Below are 15,667 nucleotides of genomic sequence, written 5' to 3' on the forward strand. Positions count from 1 at the left end.
TTGTCATTTTCCACAGAAACTTCCATGCCAGTGATGCCACCAATCTCAAAGTGCTTAAATACACATAAACATATACTCACCAATGGTAACTCTCAAACGAGGTGTAAGCATGAGAGGAAACTCAGACATGCGAATATGTCTATGTGGCAATCCATGTCTTCATTTTATTGGTTGTTAAACTTGTGTTCACGTGCATGGTTAAAGTATTTGAACCTGAATATATGTAAGAGAATTTATTTGCCCTGCGTAATGTATATTGGCTTGGCTTTATAACAAAGAGAGTGGAATACGGAGCTATATTCATTGTTCCTTTCTTTAAACACATTTAAGTTTGCTTATGTCATTCTTTTTAATTTCACTTTATTTGACCATGGCTTTAAGTCCGCATTTTCCTTATACCCCTGCAACTTTCCTTATATATACTTTTGTTATTTTTACATTCCAATGGTTAGGTTAATGTGCTGGTTTTACTATGTAACTTTCAAATTTCACATCACAACTATTTAGGGCATGTTTAATGATTTCATCGTGACATCAAATATACACTTAGTCTATAGTAAATTTTATTTCTTTTGATGGTGATTTTTAGATTTCTTTTTAAATTTTTCATTTGAGTTAAATTACTTTTTACGAACATTTATATGCCCTAGTTTTTTTAAGAGGAATGTTATTTATTGAGAGATAATTTTACGAAGTGGTCATGAAATGCATTTAGGTAATGGAATTTCTGTCGGCCGAAAAACACGTGCGTAAATGAGTGTAATTTATGAGTGATAATATTCGATAACTAACTTGTCTGTTGGCCGAAAAACACGGGGTTAATGGATGCGTAGTTTATGCGACAATATTTTAGTAACCGATTTGTGATATTGTCGTGTCTATTTCTCTCGCGACAGGTAGCAATAACCTATATTTAATGTATAATCTATCAGCCAAAAAAATTCTAAATTTGAATACAAATCTAACCAAGGTCCAATTAGTACGCGACAATCTCCACCGACTTTTGATTACCCTATCTTATGAAACGCGCGAAAATGAATACTTTTAACTAGGATTTTTTCACATGAAAGTAATTGTCTATGAGAGGATCCATTCCTTTATGAAACATGTTGATCAATAATCGATAGTTTATTAAGAATTTTAAGAAAAAAAAATAGCAATGTATATTAATATTGGTGATTTTTTTTTTGGTATCAACCATACATCCCTAATGTTATTACAATTAATATAGACTAATATTTGGAATTGTAATTTTAGATCTTACATGAGCTTTAATCCATTGTACCCTTTTTAGTCAAAATAAAATCCTCCTTGTACCATTTTAGTAATTTATTTTTGGTTTAACCGTACTTTTAACCCTTCAAATATTGTGATCGTACGATTTTGACCCTTCATTTTTTTAGGACAATTTGGGCTCTTATGATTTCTCCTTTTTGAGTAAATAAAAGAGTTTAATAAATGGTAAAGTTAAAAGGAAAAACTACATCAAATTCCTTGATGTTCATTTTATATACTAAGATTATGGTAATTTTACTGTTGATGTTCTTGTCAATTGTATTTTTTAATGATAAATATGCGATGATTCGTTTCCTTAAGAGACAAAGAATGTCTAGAAAAGACCCAAAGAATGTCTAAAGAAAATGATATCTCAAAGACTTCTGCCCCATTCACCTTTTTTACCTTTCATTTTCACCAATCATGAAGGTATTTTTGAACATTTTTTTTCCTTCAGAGTTTCCGTGTCAGAAATTTTCCATTTATCCATCGAAACTCTTTAGGACTAAATTGACCCTCTGGGGCACAAAAAAGCTGCACTAAACGACATGCATTTTCTGTGCAACGTTACTTAGTATTTATTCTCTTTTGTTTCTTCATAAGACCACATTCACCACTCGATCCCTCCCCTTCTCAATAAAAAATAAAATAAAAAATAAAATGCAATAAGCATATAAATTCAATGAAGGGTAGTGAAACTGAAATCTCTCTCAAACCATCCCAAAAAACTATGTCTTCATCTTCTTCTTCTTCTCCTACTAGCGGAGTTGTGGACACTAACCCTTCACAACCTTCTGATGTGCGAACTTTTCACCGTCGTTTAGATTCTCATCAGACTCCAGAGATGAGTCTAAAAGCACCTGTGGTGAGACCTTATGTTCGATCAAAGTTGCCTCGGCTTCGTTGGACACCAGATCTTCACCGTTGCTTTGTGCATGCAGTTCAAAGGCTTGGAGGAGAAGAGAGTAAGCTACCCTAGTTCTTTTATTCAATATTATATACTTAGATCCTATTTTTTAATTTAAATTTCTCTCTATATATATAATAATCACAAGTGATTGATCATGTCTTAAAAAAATCTTGACTTTCAATTGCCATCTACTATTAAAAAAATCATTCCTTTGTTGTTAATTTGACTTGAAAACATTATTTTTGGTTTTAATAATTTATATGTATGCTTGTATTACAGGGGCTACACCAAAGTTAGTTTTACAATTCATGAATATCAAGGGGCTTACCATATCTCATGTCAAAAGCCACCTTCAGGTACTCTTTCTCTTCATCTAAATAATTAACCACTAAAAATGTTTGATTAATAAAAAAAAAAACCATTCTTTCCACCTCTTGCAAGCTAATTACCTTATTTATGTTCGTTTTTTTAAATAAATAAAAATAATAATTTTGTACCAAATTTTTTTTTTTTTCCTAAAATTTTGAAATTTCAATGTTATTGCAGATGTACAGGAGCATGAAACAAGAGCAGATGATTGAAGGTATTACTAATATTAATTGTGGTGTAGTACTGTTTAATTAAATGCATGTTATCATGTCACGGAAACACATGTATGCATCTTTGTAAATGGAAGAAATAGGTTGATGAAGAATACATTAGACATATTGTTTGGTACAATAGAGGAAATTTTAGATCTGTGAATACATCTATATTTAGTGACACATTATGCGAAGAAAATAATAGAACAAAACAAGAAATAGGTGTACGTAAGCATAACTGGTTGATTCTTTATTCCGTGACCAAGATAGAGAAAAGTAACGTCAAATATTCTTCCAGATTTTGTTCCTAGAAAAATACATCATTTTGTGTTGTACTGCTACTCTACTTTCGTCATATCAGAGTTGTCTCACGCTGAAATTTTTTCCCAAAGAAATTATAGACCTCAATAAAAATAAACGTGGTAGAAGTAGAATTTTTTATTATAGGGAAAAGTTAGAGTGTCCTCAGAACACTTTTTTAAAACTTTAGATGATATGTTTCAAAAAAAAATTTAAACCGTAAGTTTTTATAAAAGTTTGTGTATTTGCTGTATTGGGAATTGAAATATTTGACTTTATTAAAGAATAATTAATTGAAATACTTTGTGTATTTTAACTTTGATGAATATGTTATTTTTATGTAGATATTCAGTTTCATACTTTAGATAAGTCAAGATATTATTTTCTAAAATGTTTACAAAATATCTAAATAGTGAAATTTGATTGGATGTTTGTATAAAATTATTTTACACTATTAGTATTTACAAATTAAAATTTACATATATAAATTAGAGCAATGCTATTTATCAAGAAAGATTTTATCAAGAAATTGTCCCGAAATTAATGTTAGCCAATAAAATCTCGGCCTGCCCGGAAATCATGGGGTGGTGGGTGTTATGTATTTTTTTTTATGAAACTTTAATAAATAAGATTAAAATCTAATGGTAATTATTCTGCCATGTCATTCTTGAATTCATCAAGAAAATCCATTCTTGATATCTAGCATTTTCCTATAAATTATGATGGTTCCTGAAACAGTTTTTTGAATATGTTCCTCAAACAATTTTTGGCGACTTAATCCTATTCCCTATCTATCTGTTGTCATTTAGATTGTTTCTCTTTTTGCTATGTGACGGTTATAATTATACTTTATCAAGTCTTATCCGGTACACCTTGTGCTGATAAGATTTGCTTCAGTTGTTTAACATATTTCTCTTTTTGCCTGTTAAAAAAATATACATTTAGTGCTTGAAACATCTTTACAAATATCCACATTATGATATGTGATTCAATGGATGTAAAATAATTACAATGACAGTCTAACACTGCATGCATACAAATTAAATTCATAATTTATCTTATAACATCAGAATTGTAATAGAGTAATTTGATATAAATTTACATATTTACCAGCTGCAAAGAGAAAGGACATGGCAGCTGATTTATCAGTTTCAGCAATCTCCTCCTCAGCCCTTGTTCCAAACTACTATCTGAATCATGGCCAAAGAATGTAATTCTCCAAACTTTTTTTTTTATTGTTCCTCTCTTCTTTTATTTACGGTGGCTATAATTCTTTGAACTTTATATTTTGCATTATAATTTCAGAATTTTATCATGCTCTTCTCTTCTTTACAATGCATATAATTTTGGAATTTCTCTCTTAATTATTCCAGGGATGCTTATTGGCTAGAGTCTTTCAATGGAACTCAAGGTAATCAATCAATGGTGATCTGTAATGGGGATGAGCAGAAGATGCACACTTACATCCTCTTTGATGGTATTCTCGGAGGCCAGACTGTTCAAGTACGTAAATCATTCCTCTCAATTAGTCTCTCCTTTCTACATACTAATACTATGTTGGGATAATATATATTTTTTTAGGAGTTTTTTAGTGCTTGTTTACTTTGTTGAGATAAAATATTTATATAAACTACTTTGAGGATCCGAATTCCACTTCTTTCTATCACCAACACACAAACACACTTTTTTTTTTTTTGAAAATCGTTGTATCCTACAATTTTGTTGACCAACAATAGGTCAGACCCGACTTTGATAGGTCCGAGCCTGACCTACAAAATTTTTGTAAGTTTGAGTATGACTTATGACCTTTTGTAAGCTTTTTTTTTTGGTCCAGTCTATTTAAAAGTCTGATTAAACCTGAAAGTCTATTTACATGTTTATTTCATATTAAAGTCGTTAAATAATCTAATTTATCAACTTCTAAATAGACTCAACAAGCCTTAAAGTCTATTTCACGAAGGCTTACCTATCACCGTAAATGTCTATTTCACTTTAAGGCCTTAAAGCCTATTTAAATAGTCCTTTATTTGAGTTGTTACTTGATTTTTATGTTAAATATAAATTCTATTTTGATAAAAGTAAAAATAAGTTTTAATAAAATGCATAAGCATGTCACCGTATCAAGCTTCGTATGCTTTTTTGATAGTCTAAGCCCGAGCTATTAACTTAAATAAGTTTTTTTTTTTAAAGTCTAAACCTTGCCTTATTAATAAACAGGCAAGCCGTAGACACTTATAGGCCCGTATGACCTATTCCCGCCCTTAACCAACATTCAATCATTTAATAACATGTTTTGTATTTACTTATTATGAAGATAATTTTTAAATTTTGAATTGATTTTGTCTTCGGAGGACAATTTTTTTTCTTTCTTTCTTTCTATTTTTGAACCTTACATATTAATTATCACTAGTGTGTTATTTATTTATTTATAATTTGTGTTGTGTTAGTGTGGTGTTGAATGTGTGACATCTAGGGGTGTAACGGTTCGGTTTGGATTGGTTTTTAGTCAAAAAAATGTCCGAACCGATGAACTCTTCATCGGTTTGGATTGGTTCGGTTTTCACTGTTTTTCAAAAAAGAAACCGAACCAAACTAATCGGTTTGGTTCAGTTTGGATTGGTTCGGTTGCTCGGTTTGTTTTAAAAATACAACTAAAAAAAATAAATCATATTCTCACAAAACATTTCTTAGAACTTTGTATAATTGTATTTCATATTTTGTTTTTTTTTTCATGTTCTCCATTTTTCAAACAACTTTTTATAACTAACCTTACTCAATATTTCATACACATGATCCAAGATTCATTCATCCATCATTCTTCAAAAACAACTTCATCAAACTCAAATATTTCAATCATCCATGATCCATACATGCATCATTCATCAATAAACACAAAAATTCCAAAAAGAACATGGAAAACGTGTATAAATCAATGGCATAGAAAATGAACATGGAAAACAATGAAGTATAATGAGTATAAATCAATGTCATAAACATGATAAAACTAACTAAGAGATGAACGATCTCAGCGGTGACCGGTGGCGATGAACAATGAGTTGACAGCTAGGGTTTCTTTTTTAGTAGAAATGAAAGAGTTGAGATGAGATGAAGATGATGATGAGAGAAAGTGAATGGATTAAAAAGTATTTTATGTTGGATTTTAATTTTGGGCCTAACATAAGTTTGTGTGAGGTAGGATAATATTAGTAAAATAAGGAGTGTGGTTATCATCGGATTGGTTCATCGGTTTCACGGATCTCGAAATGAAAAACCTTGAACCAAACCAAACTAGATCGGTTTTGATTGGTTCGGATCGGTTTCAAACCGAACCAAACAAGGTCGGATATTATTTTGGTTTGGTTCGGTTTGGACTTTCGGTTTCGTTGATTTTGTCCAAACCACTTACACCCCTAGTGACATCAAATATTACTATAATATTCCGTTTAACATATTTGCTCTTATTTGGTCCAATAAAATATATTTTCCCTTATTGATTAAAATTTATTTCAAATTGATTGCACTAAATTATATTGACCTTACATTCATTTGATGGGGTCAATTGAGTGAAAGTGTGTGTGTGTAAGAAATGCTACAAAACAATAATATTCATTCCGTTTTGCTCCTCAGGGGACCAAAAGCGACCAACAAAGATTCGAAGATATAACCAGGAGAGGAGAGAGAGTGAATGAAGACACAGTTCTGTCCCCATCAACAAGCTCAGGAGGTCCAGACACAAATGATGTCTCTCTTGAGCTCAAACTCAACTGAAATCATGCTTCATGCACAAAATAAAAAAAACAAGTCTAAGTACTTCAATGCAAAAGGTGCATAATTTGGAAGAACTTGTAATACCAATGTTGGTTTTGTTTGGTTATCATAAGAACATAATATATGCATGCATGTGGGTCATAGTATATGCTGAATTATAGTTTATAATGACAATGTGACTTGATATATTATATCCAAATTAGAAATATGACCGTAATTGTATGATTTTGTTTGCAATTTGGGATGTTGTTCAGCGTGGGTGCCTGATTTAACAAATTGTTCTGTTTTGATCCTTTGCTGATTTTGATAGCATTCACTTGTTTTGAAATTTACTACGTATTTGGTACTATCCTATCTTAAAACTATTTTGTACAAAATTTGAGAAAAATCCTATTGTGCTTAATTATGGGTTTAAGTTAACAATGTTATTTTTTTGAGATAAATAAGATAACAATGTTATTCATCTAAAAAAACAATATTATTTGTAACGAGATTTTTTTTTGGTTAAAAATACAAAGAACAACGTATTTTCCGCGTGCGTGCTTCATGCCTTATATAAGAAGCATTAAGCACTTAAAATTCAATCTTTGGTCCTTCAAAAAAAAAAAAAATCAATCTTTGGTATGATCAAGTTACTACCGTTTTTCCTTCAAAAAAAAGTTACTACCGCTTTAAATTTTATATGGACTACCTTTTTAATGGGCCGACTTCACAAATCAAACATGAATACAACTAGAGATCTATACAATTTTTTTGAGAGGATAAAAATCCATATTTTATTATATACTTTTAGAATGTATTTTTTAATATGTTGGGCTGATATTATACTCTCCATAACTAGATAATTTGAAATTTATATAACGTATATTTGATAATGTAATTGTTAATGGAAATGATTCTCGAGATATTTTATATTTTAGATGTTATGGTATATGATAAAATCAAATTATATTTTTTTGCTTTAAATCATTTTTCATTATTTTGATTTAATATTCTCGAGAAAAAAATGATTCTCAAGAGATTTTATATTTTAAAAGTTATGGTATATAGTAAAATCAAAATCAAATTTAATGTTTTAAATCATTTTTCATTATTTCCATTTAATGCAAACTATCCCTTCACAAAGACTATACTAGACATTTTTTTTTGACAAATAGACTAGTCTAGACACCTTTGAAAAATAAAAAAAGTACTAGACCAAACTACAATATGCACCATCTGATTACTATTATAAGTAAAAATCTAATTTTAAAGTTCATTCAATAAATGATATATATGTAGTCGTCTATGATGTATGATGTCTATATAATATGCTGTGTACATCATTTATTGAATGAACTTAAAAATTTTTATACTTATAATAGTGATCGAAATGTTTAGTAAATATAATAACAATATTTTCATTTCCATTTAATGCAACTTCTCCACTCTCAGAAACAAGACTAGACTATATAATTTTGATGTTTTTCTTAGAGTTTTGTAAAAAAAACTCTTAAAAGAACAAACAAAGTTTAGTACTTACTCTTGGAATAAAACATATCGAAATATGTTTTCACTTAATTTCAGAAAGACTAGGTACAATATAATTTCCGCCATTCTTTGGAGCAAAAAGAAAATCTTAATTTCTATTCCTTCATTAAATGACACATAATATTGACCCTCACTTTAGAAGAAGATGATACTGTACAGTAGAAGAAGATGATACTGTACAGCAGATATATATATAGAGTGCAACAAAGAGATGCACATCAAAGTAACAAACCACATTGTTATTAGTGCCACTGAAACAATGGGTACATTGTCTTTTCTCTTGACAACCTTAACAATTTTCATGTCTATTTCAACAACAACATCACAATCATCCATTCAAACTTTTCTCAATTGTTTTTCTCAAACTTCAAATTCCCCTACCTCTGAAGTCATTTACACACCAAACAACACCTCATTCTCAACCATCCTAAACATGAAAATACATAACAAGAGATTTGAAACAAAAACAACACCAAAACCTTTGGCAATTATAACCGCAAAAGATGCTTCTCATGTCCAAGCAACAATTAAATGTGCCAAAAGCAACAATATTCAGATAAGAATTCGAAGTGGCGGCCACGACTACGAAGGCTTCTCATACGTATCGGACGTGTCTTTTGTTATAATTGACTTGCTTCACCTCAATTCAGTTGATGTCAATTTACAAGATGAAACTGCATGGGTTGAATCTGGTGCAACAATTGGTAAGATTTATTATACCATTGCAAAGAAAAATAATTCTCTTGCTTTTCCGTCTGGAGTCTGTTCTACACTAGGAGCTGGTGGTCATTTTTCGGGTGGCGGGTATGGAAATTTGATGAGAAAATTTGGTCTTTCAGTTGATAATATCATTGATGCAAAAATTGTTGATGTCAATGGTAATATTCTTGATAGAAAATCAATGGGAGAAGATCTGTTTTGGGCTATTAGGGGTGGTGGTGGTGCTAGTTTTGGTGTTATTCTTTCATGGAAACTTAAATTGGTTCAAATAACTCCACAAGTTACTGTTTTCAATGTGAAAAGAAATATGGATGAAGGTGCAGCTGATGTTGTTTACAAATGGCAATTAGTTGCACCAAAATTGCATAAAGATATTTTTATTAGAGTGCAACATAATGTTGTTAAAATTAATGGTAAAAAGATAGTGCAAGTTAGTTTCATTGGTCAATTTTTGGGGGCAGTTGAAAGGCTTATACCTTTGGTGAGTGAGAGTTTCCCTGAATTGGCATTGAAGAAAAGTGATTGCATTTTAATGCCTTGGGTTAATTCCACTCTTTTTTGGTATGACAAGCCAATTGGTACTCCTCTTGAAGCATTGTTGGATGAACCAAAAGATCCTCGTCCAATTTATCTCAAAGGTGGGTCGGATTATGTGAAGAAACCTATTCCAAAAGAAGCTATAGAATCTATATGGAAATCGATGATTGAAGGCGAGACTTTGTTTATGCAATGGAATCCTTATGGCGGAAGGATGGAAGAGATATTGCCATCAGAAACACCATTTCCCCATAGAGCAGGAAACTTGTTCTTGATTCAATACCTTAATATTTGGATTGAAGAATCTTCTAAAGCTATTGAGCGTCATGTGAATTTTTCAAGGTCGTTTCATGAATTTATGACACCCTATGTTTCAAATTCTCCGAGGGAGGCTTTCCTCAATTATAGGGATGCAGATATTGGTGCCAATCGTCCAAGTAATTTAATAAAAATTGAAATTGCTAAAGCTTATGGAAGTAAGCTTTTTAAAGGAAACTTTGAAAGATTAGTTAGTGTGAAAGCCAAAGTTGATCCTGAGAATTTTTTCAGATATGAACAAAGTATACCAGCTATCAGGTCATATGAAAGTCAAATATAGTGTCAATTCCTAACAAAGAAATGGAATAATACAAATTCTTATTAAATTGCATACACCGTTTTATTTTCCTTATTTCATTTCTTAATTTTTTAATAAGTTAAATTATATATTAAAGGGAGCACGTGAGATATAAATAAAAATAAGTAGTTAAACATATCAAAGAACACGTTCATCGATCCTACTATGATTTAGAGATATGACTAATTGTATAAAGCACAAGTGAGTAAACATCAAGAGCATACATTATTTCAAAATAATAATAATATCAAGAGCATACATGCATCGTAATAAACTTTAAGACTTAGAACATGTTGCTTTATCAAGGATATTAGGAATATCAGAATTGATGATAAAGTTCTTCAGATTTTTTTTTGTTTGAGTTAAGTAGCTAGTATGAGGCTCACACATTTTAAATTTGGAGAAGTGGGAGCAACGACGAAGCTAGCCAATTTTACGAATATATAGAAAAACTAAAAAAAAAAAAAAAACTTTTAAGAATATCATTTTGACAATTTTTCGTTGTTGACAAAGTTCTATGTATACTAACTATAACGTTTGAAAATGCCAAAAACGAAAAGAAAAGTAAATGTATCAATCAAATAATAATGTGTTATCTTTTATATATATTTTTTTTTTGGTCAAGCTTATCTTTTATATTTCTACTAATAATTTTCATAAATAAATTTATCTGAGTTAGCTATAAATCTATATTAGAGTAACTAAACACCAAAATACATAATTTATAAAAAAAAAATCAAACAAATAAAAGTTAAATGGTGTAGCCAATGCCACCCCATGCTAACACTATGCTTCACCCCTGAGTAGGAGTCCGGAGGCTCTTCCTCTACTTATATTCCTCTTGCCTTAGAAACTCTTCAAATGAGTAGAAACGTAAATATTCAGGATGTCCGGTATATTGGGAGACCATAACCTGTTTATAGTGTGATGATAAATTATGATTTCTTCATTTTAGAATGGGTTATCTTGACATCCATTCAAATTGATTTCATATCAATTAATTAAACATATAATTTAATTATCTAATTTGAAATCTAATTAATCTTATTACTTAATTTTTTGGTGTAAACTGTGTATCCTCCGCGCACAACTACGAAGACTAATCTCTCGAACATTGTGGGACCAAGATGGGCGGCAAGCTCTCCATAAGAGTTTTAACCTGCTGCATGCCCTAGACTTAATTTGATCATTAATTAGTTAAGACTTATAATTGATAAATAACTATATAATTAAAGAAATATATTATGTCAACATAATAATATTGAAATATAATATTTAATAAAATATTCTAACAATCTTCCACTTGAGAAACACATCTTGATAATTATGTCATAATTCTTTAAACGTGCATCTAAATGTTATTTATTTTTACAATCTGGTCCACCCCATACATCAATAATGGGATCATCACAGTTGTTTGCACTCACGTATAACACTAAGGGTCATTTGATTTGACTTATTTTTGAGCTTATGAAAAATATCTTATGCAAATAAATAAAATTTTATGCTAATTATAAATTCTCTATAATGAAAATTGTATCTTAATAAATTATGTTTTTTATAAAATACTTTGACAAGCTTATAAATAATACATAAAAAATTATTTATTTGTATAAATTGTTTTGCATAAACTCAAAAGTAAGTCAATCAACACGGACTATAAACCCCGACAACCACCACATGAATTCACCGGATATATAAATCGGTATGGATGAATGATATGAAAGTTTCATACGATGTGATATCTAAATCATTCTCATTTCCAACTGGTCCAACATAAGTCTTTAATGAGATCAAACTAAAATTCCTAAAGTGAAAATTCAACATTTGCACACACTATATGCTAGGTTATAACAAAAACTAACCTCATAAACTTTGTTTATATAGAAAATCATAACAAAATTATATCTATTTTGGTATAAAAAAATCGAACATAAAGGAAGAGACACACCCATTAATCTATAATATTCTTAGTGACGACAATTATATGAAACACCGTATGAGTTAAGTCTTTGATTAGAGGATCATATAACATAAAGTCCATCTCTATTTTTCAATTATCATTTTACCTATATTTTATTCCAGAATAGTAGTATGTAATTATTGTATGCAAAATTGAAATAAAATTAGATTTATCAACATCGTATTCAATGCTTCATAAGGAAAAAACATCATATATTCAATGCATAAAGCAAAGACTTATATTCAAATAAACTCACGTTTATCTGAAAAAGTTATTAAATTAAAGATTGAATGAACAGGGACAATGTTTCTATATAGTAGTAACTTATAAAAATATATAAGTTGATAATAACATATTTTTCTTTAGAATAATTATATTTACAAACATGTGTTATTATATTTTTTTTTTCGAAGGATGTGTTATTAATAATATCTTTATTTCTCTCGACCATACAAATTTCATGCTCAACCTATTCGTTCACAATTTGAGAGCACACTAGCTACTAGTGACCGAGCATGAATTACATGGGATAACTTCAAATTTTTGTTTAAATAGAAGCTAGTAACACTCATATATATCCTATGTCTAAATATATATTTTTGTCATATCACAAAGTCTTACGCAACTAGCAGTCATGATTTCTAAATTGTTTTTACTTGCTTTTCTTGGTCAAATTACTTGTCTAGCTAGTAGCTTTAGAAAGCTTGGTGGAGTTAGTGAAGAAATGAAATTTCTTCATCATTTTCATAATAGCTATGTTGGTGGTATTGGTGTTAATAGTGGTGGAGGATATGGCAATGGTGCAGTTGGTGGTTCAGGTGGTGGTGGAGTTGGTGTAGGACCTGGTTCTGGGGGTGTAGTTGGAGGTGGATATAACCCAGGAAATGGCCATGGAGGATTTAGTGGAGGGAATGGAGATGGGAGTGGAATGGGTGGTGGAAATGGAGGTTCTAGCAATGGAGGTGGTAGTTTTGGAGGGTCTAGTGGTGGAGGAATAGGTGGTGGTTATGGTGATGGAAATGGAGGATCAGGCAGTGGAGGTATAGGTGGTGGTTATGGTGGTGGGAATGGAGGATCTGGTGGTGGAGCAATAGGTGGTGGTTATAGTGGTGGAAATGGAGGATTTGACAGCGGAGGTGGTGGTGGGGTTGGCGGTGGTTATGGTGCGGGAAATGGAGGATATGGGGGTGGCAGTGGAGGTAGCGGAGGTGGTGGTTATAGTAATGGAAATGGAGGATCTGGCAGTGGTGGATATGGTGGCGGTGTTGGTGGGGAAATTTTTAATCAGCTACGACCATGATTTGCCATTGTCAACACACTTTTACGTATACACATCAGTGTTTTGAGTTCATTTCAACTTCCTCTGAATTATGCAGGGTTGTGTAACTTCATAGTATTAGTTTAGAAATAAGGCAGATTTCTCCATAACTTCTTGTTTAACTAATAAAACATCCAATAAGAGCTTCTACAAATTTTAGAAAAGGGGTTGTAGCAGTAAATTTGGTGAAATTTTAGAGTTTTGTTAAGCATGTATTCATCATTTAACATCATGTTATTTTTTATATTAATTTATTTTAAAATAAAGGATTAAATATGTTTGTGGTTTCTATAAATATTTTAACTTTTTGTTTTAGTTTTCTAAAAAATTTCTTCGATTTTTAGTTGCTTAATTTTTTTTTCTCTATACTTTCGGTTTATGCTTTTAAGTTAGGTTATGTTTACCCTTTAATTTTTTGAATTAATTTTTGCACGAGTGTTTAGAATATTAGAAGAATCTCTCCTAGAAAAATTAGAATTTTTTAATCAAACATAATTATATATGAATTTTAAGCACAAAAAACATAAAAATTAATATTTAATTCATGTTTTATTAAAAAATTCTATTTTTTAGAAGAGATTCTTATTATATTATAAACGTTCCTAAAAAAAATCATTTAAAAGTTTGCTTTGTTCAAACAGTTAGTAGGATCCCTAAGATACTTACTTTGACGAAGGAGTGATAAACAGACTTATGCATGACCCTAGGAAGTCACATCTATTAGCTATAAAACGAATGGTTAGATATGTTAAAGGAAAAATGAAACATGCTTTATTGTTTTCTTTGCAAACAAATGAGAAGTAGGGGGAATTGATAGGATGCTCATATTCAGATTGGGTGGGGGTAAAATATATAGATAGAAGGAGTACTTTTAATAGTTACTTGTTGATCAACTTGTAAGGAGCACCAATCTGTTCGTGTTCTAAAGAACAATCGATTACTCTCTTGTCATCATGTGAAGATGAGTACATAGCATGCTCATATCGAGCTTGTCAAGCTACTCGATTAAATTTATTGTTAAATGAACTGAATTGTAAAGTGAAGAAACCTTTATAGTTTCTAAGATTGATAAAAAGTCGGTCATTAATCTTACAAAGAACACATTTTCATATGTTAGAAGCAAGTATATATAGACTCGATTTCACTTTTTGAGAGAGCAAGTGATCAAAGAGGAGCTAGAGGTAGTATATTACCCAACTGAAGATCAATTGGTAAATGACAAAGGCTATGAAGATTAAAAGATTTGTGTTTCTATTGATAAACATAAGATTTTTTTTAATCCTTTTTTTATATATGTTTTTGTTTTTAGAATTATGAATTGAGGAGATGTATTACGGTTAATTTAGTAAATAATAATGTAGAAGTCTATTTTGAGAATATAGACTTCTATTTAGTGATATACAAATCTATTATTAAAAGGAAAATGCTATTTAAAGCGAAAATAGTGTCAACGAATATTTTATGACATAAGTTGTATGTATTTCTTGTAAAAAAAAAAAAGTTGTATGTGTTCCACCCACCCGCTATATATATATAATGATTTCTATTTTTTTTTCTACCAACCTTTCATGAAATATATACTCAACACTGATTGGGATTGACTTGTTTCTCATTCGTTATCAATTCACGATGATTGTTCTCGCTATGTATAGCATAACTCTTATTAAAATATAGACTTCTATTTTATTTAGTTATAGTTTGTCAATCTGTTAATACATTTAATAACTAGTATAAATAAGATTGTTGTACATAGATCATTCCTGTTAATACATTTAATAACTAGTATAAATAAGATTGTTGTACATAGATCATTCACTTAATAAAGTAACTAGTTTCAACTAGGGTTTGTCCTAAGATTTTTGGTGCCTTTGGTGAATTAATAAAATTGTATCATTTTAATTATTTGAATGTCTTTCTTCTTACATTTTTTGTTGCAAAGATTCATTCATTATCAAGGTTCTCTAAAAACGTATTTTCAATAGAATTAATCAAAAGAAGTTAAAAAGAAATACATTTATTTAATACTAACTACTAAGTATAAATAATAATTTTGGCGCCCCTTAAAAAATTGTGTCATAGGCTATTGCTCTTCCCGCCCACCTTCAGGGGCACCACTGATTTCAACTCCAAATGATTGTTATTCTTTCTC

At 30.3% G+C, this 15,667-nt stretch overlaps 3 protein-coding genes across 3 annotated transcripts; all 3 read left to right on the forward strand.

Annotated features, from left to right (window-relative positions):
• The first annotated feature begins 1,824 nt into the window (after positions 1-1,824).
• On the forward strand, positions 1,825-7,126 carry LOC146944608 (uncharacterized). Its single transcript, XM_085742974.1, has 6 exons — positions 1,825-2,240; positions 2,465-2,541; positions 2,732-2,768; positions 4,180-4,276; positions 4,440-4,569; positions 6,694-7,126. The coding sequence occupies exons 1-6, from the start codon at positions 1,958-1,960 to the stop codon at positions 6,832-6,834; spliced, it is 765 nt and encodes a 254-aa protein (XP_085599100.1). The 5' UTR covers positions 1,825-1,957; the 3' UTR covers positions 6,835-7,126.
• A 1,497-nt stretch (positions 7,127-8,623) lies between these two features.
• On the forward strand, positions 8,624-10,219 carry LOC146944609 (berberine bridge enzyme-like 17). The gene has a single exon (XM_085748796.1). The coding sequence runs from the start codon at positions 8,624-8,626 to the stop codon at positions 10,217-10,219; it is 1,596 nt and encodes a 531-aa protein (XP_085604922.1).
• Positions 10,220-12,770: 2,551 nt separating this feature from the next.
• On the forward strand, positions 12,771-13,683 carry LOC146944610 (uncharacterized). The gene has a single exon (XM_085748797.1). It carries the CDS (start codon positions 12,835-12,837, stop codon positions 13,498-13,500), a length of 666 nt encoding a protein of 221 aa, XP_085604923.1. The 5' UTR covers positions 12,771-12,834; the 3' UTR covers positions 13,501-13,683.
• The last annotated feature ends 1,984 nt before the right edge of the window (positions 13,684-15,667 follow it).

Source organism: Medicago sativa, chromosome 2 (genome assembly GCF_051527215.1).
Source record: "Medicago sativa cultivar Bolivia chromosome 2, Bolivia_mono, whole genome shotgun sequence".
Lineage (NCBI taxonomy): Eukaryota > Viridiplantae > Streptophyta > Magnoliopsida > Fabales > Fabaceae > Medicago > Medicago sativa.

Coding starts and splice junctions, on each gene's coding strand:
- LOC146944609 (XM_085748796.1), top strand. CDS start 8,624: ATGGGTACATTGTCTTTTCTCTTGACAACCTTAACAATTTTCATGTCT.
- LOC146944610 (XM_085748797.1), top strand. CDS start 12,835: ATGATTTCTAAATTGTTTTTACTTGCTTTTCTTGGTCAAATTACTTGT.
- LOC146944608 (XM_085742974.1), top strand. CDS start 1,958: ATGAAGGGTAGTGAAACTGAAATCTCTCTCAAACCATCCCAAAAAACT. Junction 2,769..4,179: donor ACAAGAGCAGATGATTGAAG/GTATTACTAATA, acceptor CATATTTACCAG/CTGCAAAGAGAAAGGACATG. Junction 4,570..6,693: donor TCGGAGGCCAGACTGTTCAA/GTACGTAAATCA, acceptor TTTGCTCCTCAG/GGGACCAAAAGCGACCAACA.